Source organism: Cinclus cinclus, chromosome 1 (assembly GCF_963662255.1).
Source record: "Cinclus cinclus chromosome 1, bCinCin1.1, whole genome shotgun sequence".
Lineage (NCBI taxonomy): Eukaryota > Metazoa > Chordata > Aves > Passeriformes > Cinclidae > Cinclus > Cinclus cinclus.
Genome location: NC_085046.1, coordinates 65,457,989 through 65,479,737, shown reverse-complemented (window position 1 = coordinate 65,479,737; position 21,749 = coordinate 65,457,989). Strand labels below are relative to the sequence as shown.

The 21,749-nt window shown below is 41.7% G+C and overlaps 1 protein-coding gene across 2 annotated transcripts; it reads right to left on the bottom strand.

The window, feature by feature from the left end:
- Positions 1 to 584: 584 nt before the first annotated feature.
- Positions 585 to 20,686, bottom strand: NEDD9 (neural precursor cell expressed, developmentally down-regulated 9). 2 transcript variants are annotated; one of them, XM_062498935.1, is made up of 6 exons: positions 20,240 to 20,686; positions 4,989 to 5,090; positions 3,994 to 4,095; positions 2,365 to 3,588; positions 1,944 to 2,033; positions 585 to 1,076 (listed from the first exon to the last, which is right to left on the bottom strand). In XM_062498935.1, the coding sequence occupies exons 1-6, from the start codon at positions 20,672 to 20,674 to the stop codon at positions 585 to 587; spliced, it is 2,445 nt and encodes an 814-aa protein (XP_062354919.1). In that variant the 5' UTR covers positions 20,675 to 20,686. The 2 variants fall into 2 exon arrangements, with proteins under 2 accessions (XP_062354919.1, XP_062354912.1); XM_062498928.1 differs by lacking the exon at positions 20,240 to 20,686 and adding an exon at positions 9,603 to 9,614.
- Positions 20,687 to 21,749: the final 1,063 nt, after the last annotated feature.

The following is a 21,749-nucleotide window of genomic DNA, read 5'->3' as shown; positions in this document are numbered from 1 at the left end:
CCTTGCTTGATATGCTGCTCACTGCAACTGTGCATCTATGTTGGTCAGAATGACCAAATGTTTTACACAACAAAGTAACATCAAGAGGAGTTAAACTTCACAGAATTAACCTATAGAAAGTAATTTCTAAGAAGGGAATGGAGTTCTATGAGAACCATTACACTTGCTTCATGGATTGCTACAAGTAGGTTTCACAACCAAGTCCATGCACCAGCATCAAGATGGAATGAAACAAAAAGAGTGCAGCATCCAGTTAACAAATATGCTGAGGAAACAGGTTGTATATACAAAAGATACGCGCTGTTTACCCGACATGTAATTTTTAAGGTGCTTAATTGATGTTTTAAGGAAGGTAGCAACATATACATATACGCTGTGTATACAAATCTAAATGTGTATAAGAAACATAACATAGAACCAGACAATATTCCCAGATCCCTGATTTGATTAGACTCTCTAACACATAAGAATGTATTTAAAATATTTAATAAAAAATATCTAAAAAAAGATAGCATTTACATAAAAATAGCTCCAGTTAGTCTGCTTTTCTGCTTTTCTGCTCATGTATTGGAATCTGATGGGTTTCATAATGACGCCATTTGGGCCAGTGAGAGTTTGAACAACTGTGCGTGATGAGAGAGCTCTGTTACTTGGTCCACCATCTTCTGCAGGGATGCTGTGTTGGGGTAACTCAAGGCAGCCCCCTTGGTGGCTAGAACAACGCCCTTGAGCAGTTCACACAGCTGGTTGCTGGAGTTCATCACCCTGTTGCACATGTCCTGAGTCGTCATTTGCCTCGCAAGCGTGTCCCCAATGAACACAAGTTTGTGAGCGCTCAGGATGATGAACTTGCTGTGTGCCACAAAGATCCGGGGGGGCTGAGAAGAGTTGACACAACTGAAAAAGGCATCGATGGCGTTTAGGAGGGAGTTGAAGTGAGTCTCGCACTGGTCGGAGTAGAACAAAAGCAGGCGGCTGTCGTGGGAGATCTGGAGGGCTTGCGGAGGCTTCCATTTGGAGATGTCGTTCTCTACTGGCTTTGTGATCTCTTGCTCCAGACGTTGGAACTGATTGATCTGAAAGGAAAAACAAGAGCTCCCTTCAGCAAGTATCCTCATAAGATAGTGTTATGTATTAGGATTTTACTTTGTGCTTCGGGACACCCCTGGGTATCCTACATTGACCTTATGCTAAGTAAAAAGCAACAGTAACAGTATGTTTTCTAGGATCAAGTGCTTTGACTACCCTAGGTCCAAACATGCAGAGTTCAGAAGGGAGAAACAGCTAAAATATTTAATTTGCATGAAAAAAACCCAACAACCCAAACTCTTGAATTTACAAGCTGTTGCTCATTTGGAGTATTCTGAAATCACAAGTGAGAGAGATGGATCCAAGTGGCAATGAACTCCTACACAGTCTTTAAAAAGTTGTCATCCCTGTGGGGTTTTGAGATGAAAACCCTTTAAATCTCACTTCCTCATTTGCTTGTACAATTTTCTGCCATACAATATGGCAACGACATATTGAAGAATTAATATGAGGGAAAAGTGACAGCCCTCAATCTTGTGAACCTACTTCTTTTAGCACTAAAAGTGATGTTCAGCACAATATTTAAGCTGATGGTATTGATGTTCACTGAGTAGATGTGAAGGTGGCACATGTATCCAGTATGGTCCAGTGATTAAGGCCCTGAATAGCAGGTAAGGAAAGCAAAGTTCTCAAGCTGGCTTTGTGACTGACCTGCTGTGAGACATCACAGAAGCTTGTTTCTCTTCTGTGGTGAACTTTTAGAGTTTTTAAACTCTTTTAAACTCTCTGCTTTTTATTTTCTGTAACCTTTGCATGCTGCTATGGGAAGGGCCTCTGCTGCTCTATTTGACCAGTGCTCCTTATGTGTGAGGAATGCTGCATTTCAGGGCAATTATATACCCAGGAGAACATACCTGATGGTGCTCTAGCTCCATTTTGCTCTGCTTGATGATATTTTCTTTCTCCAGAAGCTCCTTCTGTTGCCTTTCAAACTCTTCTTTCCCCTGTTTTGCATAACATAAGAGACTGTGTTAAATCAAAACTGCTCCTGAGCTAAATGGCAGCTCAGAGGCCAAGAAAGAGGCTGCTTTGTATTGGCTTTTTCACTTGTAGTGCACCATGAAGAGTACAGAAAATTATAGTGTGGCAGGGCAAAAGGCTATCACTGCTAGAAATCCAACACTCCTATTTGACAGGAAGTAATAATCCCGGTGAAATTGCCCTCGAATATGTATTAGCGTGGCAATCAATTGCTGCTTTCCTGTGAGAAGCTTCTACAAAAACCACAGACATTCCTACATGGCCTCGTGCAGAACAAAGTGTTGGTTTACCTACCTGCAGGTGAACATAATCGTAGTCATCCATCCAGCTCTTTTCTGAGCCTTCACTGGTGGTACTGAAAGGATGCTGGCCTTTACTCAGGAGTGGGGGAAGGGAGCTGCAGTGGTTCTGTGCTTTTTCTGCATGTTGCTGCATCTGAGGACTGTCATACACACAGTCAGGAGTGTTCATTATATTCTCTGGTATGCTTTTGAAACGGGAGCTGCCCAGGGCCTGTTTGAAGAGCAGCTCTGCGTTGACACTGATAGTGGTGGTCAGCTGCTTGGCATCATCCGGGACTGTCCTTGCCACCATAATGAAGCGATCCAGGTCATCGCACTTGTTCTGCACTCTGTTGACAGCCAGGACATTCAAAGACCAGCTGTAGCTGTTCAAGTCATGACTGGTTTGGGTGAGGATCTGGTGAGAGTCCTCGAGCCTCTGCACCTCCCTCCTCATTTTGTTGAGGAGGCTGAACTCAGACAGGCAGGAAGCATTGGCTGCTGATCCTTTGGCAAACTGGAGGTACTCCAACAGCGACTGCTCTACCTTATCCACAGCAGCATGAATTTCATTGATGTGTTTCTCCATATATCCATAGGACCGCCAGTCTGGTATAATAAAGGCTGTGAGGTGATTGACAGCCACCTCCACCATCTGCTGGAGGTGATAAAGTCTCTCTATAGCAGTGTCTGGATCAAGGATTAGTCTTTTGTCCTGTGCAGTGGATGCTGAATGAGAAGAGTCTTTTGATGTCGTTGATGATGTGGACATGTTACTCCTCGTGCTTCCTGTGCTGGAGAAAGACAACCTATTCATCCCATCAGTCACATCCTGTAAGCCTTTATTGTCTTGGAGGACTGTTGGTGGCACATCATAGACACCTTCTCTTCCTTCTGTGATGGGATTTTCACAGAGTCCTGTCTGCTGTCCTGGGAATGCAATTCCCCTCGGGGTATCATAAACATCTTTTTCAGGTGCAATTTGCTGTCCAAGAAAATGGTTTTGATGGTTTGTAGGGATGTCATAAACACTCTGTGTCTGTGGTATTCCACCTGGCAATACTAGGCTCTCAGGAGAAAATCTATTATGTTCTTTTCCAGTTACTTTGGTGATGGGAGGAGGAATATCATATACTCCTTCTGGTCTTACACTGTGGCCCACTGTAGGTGAAAAATCCTGCAAGTTTTCCCTTGGGGCTGTATCATCTTGGCATGTAGATGGAGGTGCAGCATAGACCTGAACCACAGAAAATAAAATATGAAACCTTTGACTAGAGTAGCGAAGTATTTACCATCTTCTATTTGGGATGGAAGATCTGCTATTGACTTTCAGAGTCAGCTACTTAAGTTTGATTCAGAGTCAGTTTTAATATCTCACTTTTTATCATTCATCTCAATGCAAAATCCAAAAATGCAGCATGCTGCCACAAAGATAATGTAGGTCTAATTATCAATTTATAGTTCATAACCTTAATTTTGATGTAGTGCTTTGCTTCACCAGTTTTAACAGTTTAAAAACCTAAGGAAGTGTTTGAAGCATTGATTCTCCTTTTCCTTCAGGATCGTACATGAACCCTTGTTAGAACATGTCTTTGGCCAGACACGAAAATACAGGATCTTATGGAAACAGAGTAATGCTTACCCCTTTGGCAGGTGGTATGTCATACACTCCTAAAGCTTTTGCTTGTCCCATGGGAACTGGAAGTGCAGGCCCCTTAACTGATGTGGGGGGAATGTCATATATCTGAAGAAAAGAATAAATTGATTACAGAAACAAGTCAGCTCAGGGAAAGCTCTGCTACTAGATGAATTTTCACAGTTTCTGTGTTTCCTCTCAGAAAGTCTGAACATGACCAGAGCTCTTCAGGTTTTTTTGGTTTTTTTTTGTTTGTTTTTGTTTTTTTCATATGGGAGAACACCTTTTATTTGCCTAGAATTTTGGACAATTAGGAGGAAATGCACTTTGCTAGGTCTCCTCTGGGGAATGGTGCAGACAGCAGGTTGGAGAGATGAAGCCATGGCCAACTTCCCTCCTGAGAGGTAAATCAGGGTCAGCCTATTACAGGTACCTCTGGTGGTGAACAGGGGAGCACATGTGACCAGAACTGATCACACCCTTACATCCAGGGTGGTTGAGTTCCAGGTCCTGCCAGCATCCACTCTACAAGTCTGTGGTCCTGGAGACTGACTGCTAAGGGTGCTCCCCAGAACAAAGATACAGTTCAAGCTCAGTGACGTGGTGCACACAATAGGTGGTGAAAACAACTCCCTGCATAGCAGCTGTTCATCTAGGTGATAATTTTACCCTTACTGAGTGAATTACTGTCAACTACGCAACAACAAAGTACAGGGGGAAAAAAAAATGTTCCCAGGCAGCAAGTTTATTCTGTTCAGATACACTCTTTGATCAAAACAGAGAGAACAAATGGGACTTTTGTGTTTGGTGTGCTGCCAAATCTTAGTCAACATCAAATAAAGCTTTGAAATACGTCTGTGATCTGTGAATAAGCCACAGTATCTAATTAAAACATATTTTCTCTCTGAAATGAGAGAACTTGCCTTGCTCATAAAAGTCTGGTAGAAATTCATCACCTTTTGTGCTCTGTCAGCCCTGTTGGCACTTTTATTGGTACCTACCCCTTGGAGAGGGCGAACAGGGGGGATATCGTAGGCATCCTTCTGGTGTTTGGAAGGGAATTCATAAACATAACCTTGTCCTGACCTGACTGGTATTATTACCTGTGGGTAAAGGAAAAAGAGGAAATGTTAAGTCTCTGAGGATCTTGGCATGATCTCTCTGTAACTACATAGGCTATAAACAATCCAGTCCTGTTAACATTTATGCTTCATTGGCAATGTTAGCAACACCAGTCTGCCTACCCTTTTGAGAGCTGAACATCCTAAAATCAGTTTTAGTAGCTACAAATGCACCATTTTTTCTCTCCAGACCAGTTTTGACATGACTGTTTGCTAGTGCTCTACACTGTCTTCTATTTGTCAAGCACAGATTCTGTGCAGGTCTGACAGCTCGGTCCTTTCTTCCCATTGACCTTCCATTAGCACAGACCACATGAGGTGACTGATGGCTGCACCACCCACTTGCTGAGACCAGGGCTGTGTACACTCATCCTACTAGGTGTGAGTATCCCCACTCATTGTCAGAGGCTTAAAATACTATGTTTAGGCTCTGGGAGTCTATGCCTTTGCTTGTAGAGGTATTTTCCACCTTGTCCAGCAAGGACTCCATGTGTTATTGTGCTCCATAGCCCAACATCCTGGAGACATGAGTGTGAGTTGTGGTTTTGGAAATTCTTTACATAGAAATGCCATGCTTAAACCTTCCAAAGCAGGACATTCAATTTTTCTGTCTCTACTTATTTTTTCTATGTTAGTGGCTAAGAGATGGGAAATGTCAAGCCATTCTTGAAGTATATAATGCAATTAACAGCCTCTGAAAAACAAGTAAACTTAGAATTTACATTTTTTTACATTTTGTTAACCATCAAGTACCATAATGACTACAAATAAAATCTAGTGAAAAATAAATGCCTTATGTCTTGGACAGCATCTGCACAGCAGAATTTCAGTACAGTGTGGTATAAAAGAAATGTTACCTAAACCCAAAAGTGAACTGGGTTGGTAGTTGAAATGCTGACATCTTAACCTCGTTGGTGCTACTTAGCTCTAAGAAAAAAATATAAACACTGTAACCCAAAGGCACCAAATGGCAAATTACATAGGCTTGTATAAGATGTGGCTTTCCACTCAGCCGGGGAAAATTTTATACCAGAGCTACCTAACTCGTTAGAAATGTATGCGAGTCATACCAACAGCATTTCTACCCAAACACTCAGTAAGGATCCTGTGGCTGTTTTTGCTGTAAAGAATCCTTGCATCCTGGCCAGATTTCACACAGAGTTTTTGTTGACTGAGGTCTTTAGGGAAAGTCCCTCATGTTAACCCCTACCTCTTCTCTGCTATGTTAACAACACAAGCTTTCCCTCTTTTTACTTGCTGCCCAGCTTTGGCTGTGCAGTCTCTGTCCCTGTACCACAAAGCAATCACTGGATTTCCCCTCGGGTGGGTGCCTTGCCAGCACAATATTGATGTGATTCAGTGAGCAGCCCAAGGCAGCAGCAGCCCCTGCCCTGACTACGTGGGCCTTGGGGAAAGGAGGAACAGCCCACGCCCAGCATGCGGGCAAAGACCACGGCTTTTGCAAGTGTTTTTCCTTGAATTAGCATCAGAAGACAGGAACTGGAAGTGATAGTTTCCAGAGTGCTGTGCGTGAGAGAACTCCTGCTCAATTACATATGTAGGAGATTTTTTTAAAACAATCTAAAAATATTACATTTGTGGCAGGCCGTTCCTGTCCCACAGAGTCACCTACGGCATCGTAAAAGTTCATTGTAAGAAAGTTCTTTCTGAAGTTACTAGAAGCTTTCCCACAATGGGTCACTCCAGACAGTACCCCTCCCAGGCCACTCTCATGTAATACTGGGATTATCCTGTTTGCCAGAGAAAATTCTAACTTGTATCAACATCACTTCATGCTTTTTCTGCCAGTGAGGGCTAGTATCCAGACCAGAATAGTTTGCCATTTATATTTTGCATCCTTTTCTTCTCCCCAGCTGTGTACTGCCAGTCAAATGCTTTCTACCCAAGTCAAGAACAGAAGGATTTGATTTTAAGCCATGTTTACTCAGATGTTCCTTCCAAGGGCTCCAAAATTACAACCATGGAGTTGCTTCAGTGAGTCATTTGGAGTGTTCAAGTGATCCTATGGGAGAACTGACAATGTACAGTAAAAACAAAGGGCTGTTTCCTGGGTAGCCCATCTCCACCAGCCCTTCTGCTGCTGTGAACACTGTGGCATTGGTCTGCTTGCTAATATGCTGGGAAACTGCTTGACCATCCCAGAGAAAAGAAACAACAGGGTGTTCATGGCTGGCAGCCAGAGGCCCCAGTCAGTGCTGGAAGCAGGAGGAATGAGGCACTGCTGCAGTTTGGCTCTGCTTCACCTGCTGCTTGATAACTCAATGGACCATGCAGGACTCAGGATGTGTCAGGCTCCAAAAAGACAGATGTTGGTTGCTCAGTGTGAAATTTTTATACCCACTTGTTCAGTTTTGTTCTACACCAGAAACTGAATGACTGAACTCCTTCAGGATAAAAGGAGGCTCAGGGGGCCTCCACTATTACCCTCCACAGCTCCCTGGAAGGTGGTCATAGTCAGGTGGGGGTTGATCTCTCCTCCCAGGTTATGACAGAACAAGAGGACACAGTCTTAAGCTTTCCCATGGGAAGTTTTAGATGTTAGAAAAAAATTCTTTACTGAAAGAGTGATTGGGCATTGGAATCGTCTGCCCAGGGAGGTGGTGGAGTCACCATCCCTGGACATTTTTTAAAAAGACTGGATCTGGCACTTAGTGCCATGGTTTAGTTGATGAAGTGGTGTTAGGTCACAGGTGGGACTTAATGACCACAAAGGTCTTTTCCAACTTAATTCATTCTGTGATTCTGTGATAAAAGACACCAGCATTCTCTTCTGGCTCAGAAAATTATCTCCATTAACGAAGTCACAAGCCTCTAATACAAAAAAGGGAGTTGATTCAAGCAGCACAGGTAATAAGGCATAGAATCACAGAAGGCTGGAAAAGACCTTCAGCATCACTGGGGCCAACCATAAACCCAGCACTGCCAAGTCCACCACTAAGCCATGCCCCAAAGCACATGCAAGTTAAAAAAAACAAAAAACACTTCTTCTTCTTCTTCTTCTTCTTCTTCTTCTTCTTCTTCTTCTTCTTCTTCTTCTTCTTCTAGGTGAATATGGTATTTTGCTTTTGTAACAAGAATCCCTGGTCACAAAACAGATTATATCCTTGCACCATCGAGCCTGGAACATGCATGGAAGAGAATCTTGCTCACGCCCAGAACTTGCAGAGAAATTCTCCCTCACTCTGCGCACAGGAGTTTCACGCAGCTGCAGTTACTCTGGTAGCTCATCTTCAGAGGCCCTACCCATTTTTCAAAACACTCCTGACACACAAGATGGTGTATGAAAGTACTCCAAGGGTGCTGGTTTGATATACTGTGCTGTGATAGAACCCTAAAATGCTACACTAAAGACAGACCACAGGGAGAAAGCCAGTTTCACTCAGCACTGCAGGACTTTTTGTATCATCGAGACATTTTTGCTCTTTCCCAGACCTGAAGCAGTAGTCCAGCAGTGTCAGTCCTTTATTTGGTTGAAACAAAACCCTTCTCTGGGTGTGTCTGGCTATTGTCAAAGAAAGTGAGAGGTTAAAGCACAAAATGCTTGATTCTGGGTATTCCCGAGTAAAGTCTGCCTGCAACTGCAGCTGTGGACAGAAGACCTGAGCTGTCTGCAGGGCTGAGTTTAGCAGTGCACTCTACTTATGGTGGCATTTATTTTTCAAATAAAAATGCATCAGATGCTTTAATGTCAGCCCCTCTTTAGGCTTTCAAAAAAGTTACATGAAAAGCAGAAAATATGACTTTAAGAAACCCAGCAACAATCAAGGTTTGCTAGCATGAAAGACAGCTTTTTTCTCCCAGTGACTTGGGTATATTTTCCTTGTGGAGGATTATTATCAGTAACAACATGTCATGAGCAATTTCACAGCAAAATTTCCTGAAAATGATAATCTGGTGTGCACTGAGTACAAGAATGTTTCCTGTTGTACCTCCACTCCTCTTTCCTTCCAACACTTTTCATTAAGCTGGACTGCTTACTCCTGGTCACTTCAGAACAGAAGCAGCTCATCACCAAAGCTTATCTTGAGTAAACATTTTGTAACAGTAATTAAAAGAATGCCGACACTACTTGACAAAGGGAAAATGTGGGGCATTTGTTCTTACTCTCATGACCTCACGTGGGACATCAGGACAAGGGGTTGCACTGCTTCTTCTGTCTGAGAAAGAGAGAGGTAGCTGGGCAGATGAAGTATGAAAGATACCAAAACCAGTCAGAAGTAACTTTTGGTTTTGGATATTTGCCCATAAATATATTAAATTAACTAGCTGCTTCTGGATGGGATGCTCAGCTCTTCCAATGCATTGTTGAAGAATTTTGATGGTTTTATTTTTGATGGCAGTTTACTTTTGCAGATGAATTCAGAAAGAAGGAGATGACTGCAAAGGAAACATTCCACATTGCCCACTTCTAGAACAGGGATAGCAGCCCCATCTGATACTCACAAATTTATTTTCTAACAAATGTCACTGCACTTCATATCTCATGAGGATTATTTTTCTTTTTACCTCTTGTCTTTTAAGAATGCCTGTAGTCATCCAAGTATAAAAAAAAATAATCCTGCATTTCAAACCAGCAATTTTCCTTGTTTACGTGTCAAAGGAAACAGATGGCATTCCCACAAACTATCTAGCCCAACATTCTCAAAACATTGTTAACCATTTAATCCATGCAGAGCAACTAACAGGCACCAGCTCTGGCTCTGGTGAAACATGTAATGAGCATTCAAACTTTCAGTACTGCAAAACAAAGACAACTGAGCAGAAAGTTTGTTCTGTTCTTGCCGAAGACCACGTTCTTCCAAAAGCAATTACTTGGGCCTTTTCCATGCCAATGGCATGTCCCTAACCAAGAAAAAAGAGCTGAATGTGCATGTACTTCACAAAATATCCAGTGCTGTGGTTCATTAAATCCCACTTTCCTAAATATAGGGAGAGAAAAACCAACATTCTGTTTCTACCAGGATTAAAATGCATGTTAGGCTGCAACAGAGAACATTCCTAACTATGGCAACAAGAAGACCATTCTCATGCTTACAGCAGATACACAACACTGTAGTTTACATTGTTTCACAAGGACAAAGAGCAAATAAACTTACTGAAGCAAACAGAATTACTCTGAATTCATAGCAATACTGTGGAGGACAGAATTTGGCCTGTTCTCATGAACTGCAATTCCTGGTATGCAGAATGATGGGAAACCAGTGAGTTTTACAGGTGACAAAACTGATCACAGGTATGTTGCACCACTGCAACACATTGCTTCACCCAAACCACAGGCAGAGAGGAGCTAAAAAGGGCAGCTTGGTATTTCCAGGTATGGCCTCTCAATCCCAAGATCCCACTGATGCCTGCCGACTGCTTTTTAAACAGATTTTAAATAGTGCTTTTTGAAGGTGGGAAAGAAGGGACATACATTTTAAATCGGGACAAAGAACTTCATTAAAACATATTTCAGCCCACGATGCTCTCCTCTTCACCCTATGGGCACGGCTCAGCAGCTGCTGAGTTACTGCCATCCACTGCTTACCCTGGGAATAGTTCTGCCCTGGAGGAGGCCACGTGCTGGTGCATAAAAGGGGGCTGGCATTAAGCCTGGATGTGGGAAAAATTAATCAAAGTGTAAGGAAATCATGCCTGTTTACGGTTGTAAATTGTTTCTGTAAATTCAGTATGAGACTCTAATTGTTGAAATTCTGTTCCTGAGGTCCTTAAGTGGCTATCTAACAGCCACCTGGGCTTTCTTAGGCTTGTAACAAGCATAAAATAGACAAAGTAAATACAGGGAAGTATCAGAGAGTATTAAGGGGAAAAAAATCCCCTACTCTCTTGAAGTCCTAGACTTTTACAAGGCAGTGGCAGGAGCCATTGAATGATCAGGAAGTGAACCACTTCTTGGTTGTTTTGTTCTGCTGCATGTACTTAGGAAGCCATGTGTGTCTCTTTAAATGTTTTGAGGTTTTTTTATCCCCCTTGAGAAAGGTTCAGTGGCTAAGTTGAACTGAAGGAAGGTTGGCTTGAAAAACAGAGACAGGTAATTTAGGTATTTGAAAGAATGTGACTAGCTGGCTAAAATTGTCATTTTTACAGAAAGCACATAGTATTTCCACTCACGTCTTCTGCAAGCTGCATCAGGATTTCCAGTGACTGATAATACATTTCCTGACAGTAATACCTACTGTATCACTTTCTGTTGCCTACTCTGAAAAAAACCCAAGCAGTCATGTTTTTCCTTACTTATTTGCTGTATACAATAACATACAATGTACTTCTTCCCTGCTGCTGATGGAGTTTCACATGTGTTAAGGACACTCTTATCAATATTTGGGTTTGTAAGTTGCTATAAGTCCTAAGATTATGAATCCCCAACACTTGATTTTAATCCAACGTATGAACATTGGGCCACTATAAAATGTTGCGGTGTAGTATTTCCCGCCAAGACTGAGCTGTTGGAGAGCTTTGATCAAGTCTCACAAGCTGGAAGAGACAGGAGAACATCTGTAGAGACATTTCTTCTGATGCACTGGACTTGTAGTTCAGCTATGAGTTGTTTTTAGTGCTAAGGCCCAAATGTCTGTGCCAGGCAAGAGGAAACTGACAGAGATGACAGATATTGATTTTCTGGGCTAAGCGCATTATCAGCGGTAGCATGCAGCAGAAAGAAACGCAGCACCAAGGCGCTCTGTGACACCTCTGCTTATCTTTGAGTGGGTGTTCACCACCGAGATTTCTTAGAATATTCAGATGTGTGAAGATAAGAACACATGACAAATACTACCCTGATACAGAGCGGATTTATTTCTTGATGCTGCTTTCATCTTCAAAAAACCTGCTCATTTTCTCCTACACTTCATCTCCATTTGCTGTCCAAGACCTACACCTATGAAGATTCTGCTGTAAGTGCTCTCAAAAGCTAAAGCAGGTCCAGAAGTTACTTATTCATGGTGTGTTAAATTAAAAATGCTTAACTCTGCAGGCTCAGCCATTTAAACAGGAACTTTTAAATGTGCCTTTGAAGTGCCTCATTAGTAGATACCCAGTCTTAAAAAATGCTCCTGTGGTACTGTTACGTAAACAACAGCACGTAATGAAAATGGCTATTGCAGTTCTGAGGCTGTATTATTTCAACAAGATTTATACACGTTTTGGGTTATGAGTCTTGAAGATACAGAGCACAAGTTGTGAAACAAATTTAAGAGAAAAAATGTGACATCACAAGCTGCCCTGGATTCAAACCCTCACTAATGGTGAAAAGGGTATAACCAACTGCTTTGCAATCAACTGCTAGCTTAATCCTGACTTTTTATCTTCTGGTGTGTCCTCTTCCATTAATCAGTACACAAAAGCAGGGTCATTACACTATTTTTAAGTTTTGGTTTTTTTTTTTTTCCTAAATCTGAAGTGCAGGTTTATATCATTTCCAAACAATTAAAAAAATATAAATCTGTGGAGTTGCATAAATGTCCTAAGCTCTGATTACTATAAAATGACAGGGCTCTATGAAGTGTGGTGGTATAGTGCTGAACTTGCATTAGCTGTAGCTTTAGATGAGAGTGTTGAATTTTTTCTCACTGATGTTCATGATTTGCAAACTAAATGTAGATAAAAAGGTCTGTATCTCCAGATCTTCACGAATGAGCTGCACAAATCACTAAAAAAATCTCAACAGCTCTGTCACTGGCAAGATTTGACTGGGTGTTTTCTTTTTATTGTTTTTTTTAAATGATGTTTTCATGAGATGCTGCTGCTCTCTCTCTCTCTCAGCAGCTCTTGGGCTTTCTGCCAGTTGTGTTATGAGCAACATTTCTGCTTGCTTCAATGGAACAGGTTTGGTGCTGGCTGGCCTTGAATTGCAAGGGATGGGGATTTCCAAGACTCTGGTAAGAGTCATTCTTGCTTACAAAATGTAATTAAAGAGTCAAAGCAACACTTCTGAGAATGTCCCATTTTTGATAGGAAAGGAAGAGAACGAGAGGGATGAGCAAATCATACCATTGCTATTAAATTATCAGTATTTTTAAGAGGAGTGTGAAGAGGATAGTTGTCCAACATTCTTGGTAATAGTTTTACCAGTGTCATGTCATCTCCATGACAATTACTTATATTTAGGCAGACAGAGACATCATCATTTTTGCATGCATTGGCCAACACAGCTAAAAAGCTGAAGTGTTAGAGGACTGGTGATGGAACAGGCATGAACTCAGAAATAATGTCTATGGATGGGTCTTACAGAGAAAGAATCTCCCCCCCAGTTATTGTGTAATAAGTTTTAGTGGAGAAATATGCATGTCTGCTAAAGCATGCTCTGGAAGACTGCGATTAAATCTGAGCTGCAGTTTTGATAAAAGGAAAGTATGTGGCAAAACTCAGCACCTCAGCATTCAGGTCTCTTATCCATGATAAGAAAGAGTATCTTGCTTTGGCCAGTCTGTCTACTCTCCCCACTTTAAAAAGGTTGGCACATGAAGAACCAGTTGTGAACTGGTACTTGTTTTCTGTGCTGGTAATACTATGACTGTCTCTTTTCAAAGACAGAAGCCCAAATTTAGGTCAAGTTCGGCAGAGGAGATGAAAGAAGGAAAAAGGATGAGCTGCTAAGACAAGTAAGGCAGAGAGTATCCTGTAGTGAATGACATGAAATCCTAAAGGTTCACAAACAAAAACCAGTTCGGTACAGTTCATACAAATAATTGGAATCTTTTGAGGAGCTTAATATTTTTTTTTCTGTTATTTCTTTCCTCCTATATTGAATTTCTAGACTGGAGGGGGGAAGCTTCATTTGGGAATTGTTGTAACAGGGTATTTCCATGACTTCTTGTTTTCTTCCTTAACACATTTCTCAGAACAGATTCCTCCCTGTCACCAATTTCAGTTTTTCTGAATTGGCATTTCCCAGTGGGAAAAAAAATGGCTGAGAAGAAGCATTGACAGAGAGTTTCAATTCCACAAGAGTGTTCTCAGAGGTACATGGGCAGAAACAATGGAAGTGCCCCTAAATCATTTAAATTGGGAACTATGCTGGTCTGAGAGAGAGAGGCAAATAAAACGTTCCATGAGGAAGATATTGGATTGGATTGGATTGGATTGGATTGGATTGGATTGGATTGGATTGGATTGGATTGGATTGGATTTGTAGAGATTCTCTGGTTTTGTTTGGGTATCTCAGGGCAGCTGTACAGACAAGTGCTTCTAGTAAGTGGTGTTTAGATTAGCACAGCTTGCTTTGGCAAGTTTATGGAAGGCAGAGGCACCTTTTAAACAGACATAAACACCATCCTTAATTGTTTGTTGCATCTGTATAATAATTATACCAGACCTCAGTCACGACTGATTGTGCACATGCAAAAGTTGTGATGATAAAATCCAGTGGGAATATACTGCTGTCTTTTATGGCTTATGGAAGAAGGTTCCTGTCTCCTAGGAACCTAACTACCTTAATTTCACTTTGATCCCATTTTAACAGTCTGTTTGGGGAAAAAGATTAATTTAGATTCATGTTTTTTAAAAAAATGCAATACTGCCACTGCTATATATAAAAGAAAAATTGAAATGTTTCATGCAAACATACAGAATGATGATATTCTGATGCTAATTACTTGTCCTCCAAATCAAAACATGTAAAAAATCATAGAAAGCCTGCCAAGACTTTAGATTTCACTAGGACTGTATTTTCTGATGGCCAGCAACATGTCTTCATCTACTCATTTCCTATCTCCAGAAACCACACTTCCTCCTTATGACGAGATTTACTTTCTGAATAATCAGTTTTCCACTCATGTGGAATGTCTTTTTTTTCCAAAATGCTCTGCTGCTCTGCTTAGTTTTTAGTACTTAGAGGGCAATTTAGATTACCCAAATTTGGTGTTTTGTTTCAGACATAACCAATGGTTCAGTTAGGTTTCTAACCACCAAGAAAGAGCCCATAAGCTTGCATTTTTCTTTTATTATTGCTACTACTATTGTTTTACTGTTTTTTAGCAAAAGTTTGATCCTGCTCTTGTGCAGATGGATTTGTGTCCCTGGAGACCTCAGTTATTGGATGAGATTGCAGGACTGGCCTTTTTTTCTGATACTCCAGGGGAAAAATGCATGCCTCTGGTCTACAAATAGAGCTGATGAAAAAGAGCCCTGTGGTCAGGGAGGAACAGGGAGTAATGCTGAGCTCATATATTTGCTCAGCCTAATAAAATGCAGTCTTTTTCTTGAAATACTTCTCTACAAATTACATCAGTCACTAACTACTGCTTACTCTGCCTTGTGGATGAGGGATTAAGTGCACTGACTTTTTATCAGTAAAATGGTTGTTCTCCTATTACCGTCACATGGAAAGCTACAAGTGAAACTCCCAAGCCTAAGAAAAGGGCTGTGTGCTCTTTTAACCACTGAGCTTGCATTTAATTTGAGGTATTTTCGTCCTTTAGAGCACACTTTGTGAAAGCGAGCTCTGAATGTTGAGGTATGTGTTACCATTCCTGCTGCACTCAGCAAACTTCCTGTGTGTTGAGCACTTTCTACACTGAAGCAGTATTTTGTAATGAGGGATACAAATCCCCAAAGTAGAGCTTGTAATGTGAAAGCAGAAGAAAAGAGGGATTGTATGATCACAGTTTGGGCCACTTACGGAAACCCCATCAGAGGAAACTGTGGTATTTCAGGCCTGAGGGTAAATGGGGACATTATCTTGGAATGTAAATACATTTTACCAACAAACTGCAAAACACTAGATATGATCCCATTCTTTCTGATAACAAAATAATCCGCCACACAACTCTTTACTGTGCCTAATGTCTTTCTCTTCTTACTTCATAAACGTGAAAATAGGACAACTAGGAAAAGAAGACAATAATGTAAAGGCAGGCTTATTTCTGGAAGAAACATTATAAGGAGCCATTTGCTCTTTCCCAGCTAGGGTTGTACTTGTGTAATTGGAAGGAAAAATGTCATAATGTGGCTAACTGGCTCCTGCTACTGAAGGCTGTGCCAGAATTGTCAGGGTGGTGCTGCTTGTGGGGTGGTGTTTCTTGTGCATTGAACCAGCATGACTCTTAACATAAATAAAAACCAGGGAGCAAGGTCCGTTCCCATAGCCATGGTTTACCCAAACCTCCTGCTGAATGCACTGACCTCTTGATAAAGGCAGAGATAGTAGGATGGCGGGGTGTGAAACCCTTGGTTTATCAAGGACATGTTTACACCTGGAAATAGGCCAGGGATGAAGATGAGTTCCTTTCCTATTCCGCTCTATCCACTTTTAAAGGGTGGATAAATCTGAGTGTTTCCTGAACCACAATGTTCCAGTTCAAACAGACCAACAAACAAAAAAGGAGATTTGTTCAAAGCTGGCATTAATCTCTGTTTGCCAGAGTTGGTTGGTGCCTTGTGGGAGCTGTACTTCAGGGCTGGTAACTCCCACAGTGCACTCCCTTCCCTGGTAAAACATCTGTCTCATTCTGTTTTGTGTGGAGTTTCCTTGATCAACAGTTCCTCTGAGAGCTACTGGGTCCTACAGAAAGCTGTTTTCCAACAAGGAAATAATTCCCTTAATTTATTTGGTCAATGCTAGTCTCAGGATGGCATGGACAGCACAACAGATCAGCTAGGGAAAACACTGAATAAGAGAATGAGTGTTTAAATTATGGCAGTGATTTTTTTTTTTCCTGTGTAGCTTTCCCTACTTCAAAGCTTAGGTATGAACTAATGATTAATCACAGATACAAAAGAATCTTTGCACTTTGACAGCACCTTTTCCAAAGCATGTTCTCAAAACAATCTGTACAGAATGAGTTCCCTCATAATCAACCCACATATTTTGCAGATGAGATGCAAAAGCACCACTCAAGACCATGCAGGATTCTGCGACAAGGATAAAATCCAGGTTTCCTGAATGTCAGATTTGTCTGAAGATTCTTTCTCTTTGCTGGCTGCAGCAAAAGAGAGTAAGTTCCAGGGCAGAGCACAGAAAGAGGGAATAAATTCTAAGATCCAGCTTTCACCTCTTTATGCTCTCCACACTTTGGAGTGGAACCGTTTTGTGACTGAACTTGCAGCAGAACTGCAAAAGCCTGGGGCTCACCAAGGGAAAGTTTAAACCACCCCTCCTTATCTCTGTCATTGGTAGAGTGAGTTCTAGAAGGTGCCATTTTTATTTGATAGAGGGAGCCAATACAGCTCTGTTGTCAGCAGCCAGTTTGGCCAGAATCAATTAATCACTGCAATTACCTGCCCCAGGACTCCTTTTGGACTCGCTTTGCCTTGCTGGCTAAGGAGATGTGTTACCTCAGCACAGCTTAATAACATGCCTGCTGTTGATTTATTGCTGCTCGAGGCTAGACAATTCCTGCCTGACAGCAGCTCCTGAGCCCTGCCTGCAAAACCTGTAGGGCAGCCAAGGCACACGTTTGCACAAGGGAAGCAAGCAGACACGTGCAGAAAGGGATAGCATAGAAACTGCTGCTGGTCCTGCTTAGAGCAGCGTCCAGAGGACACAGTTTTCTTCTCTAGCTCCTGCTATGGGAAGGGAGAAGACCTGTATACAGCAAGAACTTTCAGCAGAACCTGTCAACATCCTTAAGATGATCAAAATGCACAGTTTGCTGACCAGCTGATTCTGCTGATGGAAGGAGGCAGAGTGGCTCATTTAAGCCTTTGAAACAGGTGTCACAAGTCTGAGGAAAGGTACTCGTTTTGGAAGACAAAGCAAAGAGACTCCAAATCAAACTAATATTAAGGATTGTTTTTACTGATCCCTAGAGGAGGAGGAGGATTTGGAGGGCAGACTGTTTCCTAATACAGAAGAGACAAGTGCTAAAATGCTTCCCTTTAATTAGGCTTTTCTTTCACAAAGGCATTAGTAGAGTTAGAGTTGCAGCTGCAGCTGTAAAAAAGCAGCTTAGCAAGATCGGGATGATAAAGAATGGAGTGGTTTTTACCTCAGACATCTCCTTCACTAGTAAGCTGTCTCTTGCCTGCCAGGGTTTCAATCCCAATGGGTTCCTTTTAGTGTAGAACTGAGCAATTCCAAGGAACAAGAAATGTATCTACCTCTGATCAAAGTAGGTTGCTGCCATGAGGTTTGCCAGCCACTAATGCAACATAGGACTCCTAGGCTAAATAAATTTAAGTCAGGACTAAAGCAAGTAGCAAATATTGGCTAGGGCTAAGCAGGTTGGCATTTACTTTGACTGAGAATGAAATGCTTTATAAATGTTTATAAACTTTTATGAAGGTTTAGTTTATATACATTTATAACAGGTTTACTTATTTACAGCGAGCAGAATAGCTGGCCTTTCATGGGTTGCAAGGAATTAAATGAAAACAAGTTACAACTCTGACAAGCATAATTTTCTAAAGAGGACTTGAATTCAGAAAAATTCATAATCAAGGTTGCTGAAAAAAAATTCTAGGCAGAAATTTGGAGAATAAAGGTGCTTTACAGCTTCTAATTTTTGTATCTCAACAAGAACATTGAACTTAGACTAAAACAAAGATTTTGGTCTCTTAGTGTTCCAAGAGTTTTAACACAGTCCTAGCAGACACAAGTTTATGCAGAATATCCTGTTATTTTCCGTGGAGCTGGAGAGGGTGAGAGGAGGGAGAAGAAACCCCTAATCAGTAGGAAAATTCTTTCTGTGTGGAGTAGAAACACATATTCATTATGCTAAGCAAACTATCCTAATAGTATTTAGGCAAGTCAGATACTAAACTGAAGGTACGTAGTGCTCATTCCAAACTAATGCCTTGGGCTTTCCTACAGACCTTAGTGCAGATCTGCTGTATGGTTCATCTCCTGTGCCCAAGCTGAGGCATCTCTAAACAGTGCTGTAAAATGTCTCCTACAGCCATACCCTAAAATGAGATCTCTTCTGTGCTGCCCCATCAATAGGCTATTTACCAGGTGCTCACTAACTGCCTTGGAAGATATCCACTGTGGACAGGCAAACAATACTGTACCTGGAAAAGATTTCAGTATATGTACTCTATACGGGAAGAAGAAAATGAGAGAAAATATATGGCAGTTATCAAGAAAACCCACATAATTGCTCCAACAAAGTTCCTATCTCTGCCTGTGCAGCAAGTGCAATTTTCCCATATTATCTTCCTGCACAGCCTATAAAGCATATCTATGTAAAAGCCGAACAAGCAAACCTTTTTATAAATTGACTTGGAATGGTTTCAAAGATCTTTCTTGCTTAGATGGCAAAAAATCCATTTATTCTTATCAAGGAAAATGAAATTACAACAAGGAAATAAAAGCATTAGAAGACATCTTCCAAAAGCCTGATATGAAAAAGGCTGACTTGTGGGTGATGTGGGGGAAAAACATAAAACAGATGGTCTTGCCAATCTAAATTAGATGAAAGTTTAAACCAGTAAAGAACTTCCTGAGAGAGCCATCATCAGCTCACATATGTTTGATAATAATGCTGTGCTTTAAGCTCTAAAGGGAAGGAGGATGCTGATATTTGGAGCTGTTGAACTGGGAATAGAGGGACTGAAATAATGTCTTTTTGGCTTTGTAATACTTCCTTCCGTGGGTATCTTCCTTAATCCTTTTCAATCATCAGGGTACCTGTCAGGTATCCTGTGAAAGTAAAATGAGGGAGTGGCAGAAGATGGGGAGAACTTAAGAAGAACAGCAGGAATAAGGGGGAACACACATAACGCAATAATGCACTAATGGCTGCATCACGGAGCTGCTGCAGCTCTCACTTTCAACCAAGAAATTTAACTGTAGATAAACATTAAATACACTCTTAACAGGTTTAGTTTAGTATTAAAACATCCCTCATTATCATCATCCTCTTGTTTCCTCACTCTTACAAGTATGGCCCTTGTCACATCAATCATGGATTCCTCTTTGTAGTTTAGACTCACTGGGACTGCTTCAGCAAGACATTATATAATTTTTAATTAAACAAAAGTTACTTGGGCAGATGATGTAACTTCATTAATAAGTGGGAGAGTTTATCTTGCTGGATATAAGCAGCTCTTTTGAACATATAATGTGAGAGTGCCATAGACCAAATGTGCTTCAGCTTGGGAAGAACCTGAATTACATCTCTCAGCACAGGTGAACCGCTTTGGAGCTATGGAGTAAAAGCAAATCCACACACCTTGTTAGTCACAGCTGGACCATCAATACACCTCTGCATGGAGGGTGGCACCTGGTAAATATCTTGTCCCACCAGACCATGACCAGTGGGTATCTGGTAAATTCCCTGATTCCAGTGGGAAGGCGGCACTTGGTAGACAGGGTCCCGTGCTGAGGCGTGTGAGCTTGGCACTTGGTAGATCTTTTGGTGGTTGAAGGGCTGATTCATCAGTCCTGAGCTGGGCACATCCTGACCAGAAGGACTGTCCTGTACCACGGGGCCTATCAGGAGTTTCACACGGTTGCCTGGGACGATGCCTTGCCGGCCGTGTAAGGAGCAGAGCCACCATCCTTCCAGACCCTCGGTGTTCTGTTCTATCACTGTCAGGATGTCGCCCTTGCGGAAGGCCAACTCTTCTGCACACTCGGGGACATTGTCATACAGGGCTCTTGCCATAAGATTCTGTGGAGAAACAAAGGCAAGAACTGCAAATCAACAAACAAGACAGAATTTTTCTGTACCTTCAAGCACATTCTAAGTGATAAGAAATAACACCTGAATTTGAAAAAAAGAAGTGTGCTGGAAATCAAAATAACATGGAAAATCACACAGCACAGGATTCCTGTCCCAAGTTGGAAAAATGAGAGGCTTATGCATTAATATAGCATACTTAGCAACACTGCTAGTGATAAATTTTCCAGCAACAGTGGGTCAGATAGAAGCTCTTTATATGGCCCAGTCACCTGAACAGACAGAAAGTCAGGAGAGTTCTGCTCTTGGCACTGAGGTGCTCTTCCTATGAATGAGGGGCTTGTACCTTCACATCCTGAAACTCATTTCCCTATAAATGTGCTCTGTGTACTGCTACAGCCAGCTAGCAGCCATTAAAAATAAACCTGAACAAGACTCACAAGGAGTGAGTAATCCAGAGTAGTTTTTCTCAAATATTTTTACATTTGTGGGGTCCCAAAAGACTTTCCATGGAGGTACAGATGCCATTACTGTAAAGACCTTTTTTTATCTGATACCTGCAGGTGCCTTAAAGTGATGGATCCGTAGACCACCAGGTAAGAAAAACTATCTAAAATAAAAGTTGACAGAACGTCACAGGTTTTGAGCTACGATGCCCATCTTCACATTTGTGCTCTCTCACTCTCTGCAAACATCTTCAGAGGCACAGCACAGCATCGCAAAATAATGTCCCCAGTGACCCCAAGTGGTGGTCACACCTGTGCCATGAAGAAAGCAGTGGGCCCATCTCTGTGGGCCAAAGAATGTAAGAATGTAGGTATCAACCAGCACCACAAAGAGCCTCTGTGTGTAATTTAAGGGGCGTCTTAGGGCAGCTAAGGAGTGCCTTTGACTTATGTCAACATAGTTTAAGCACTCTTAGATGCATTTTGCTCGATTACGTCAAGTGGAAAGGTACCATTAACACAAGGGAACTTTGCACAGCTCTACCCCAAAGCATGTGCCCAGTGTTTCAGGCAGGCTTTGCAGCTTGCCTGACTTCTGTACTGTTGGGGTTCTA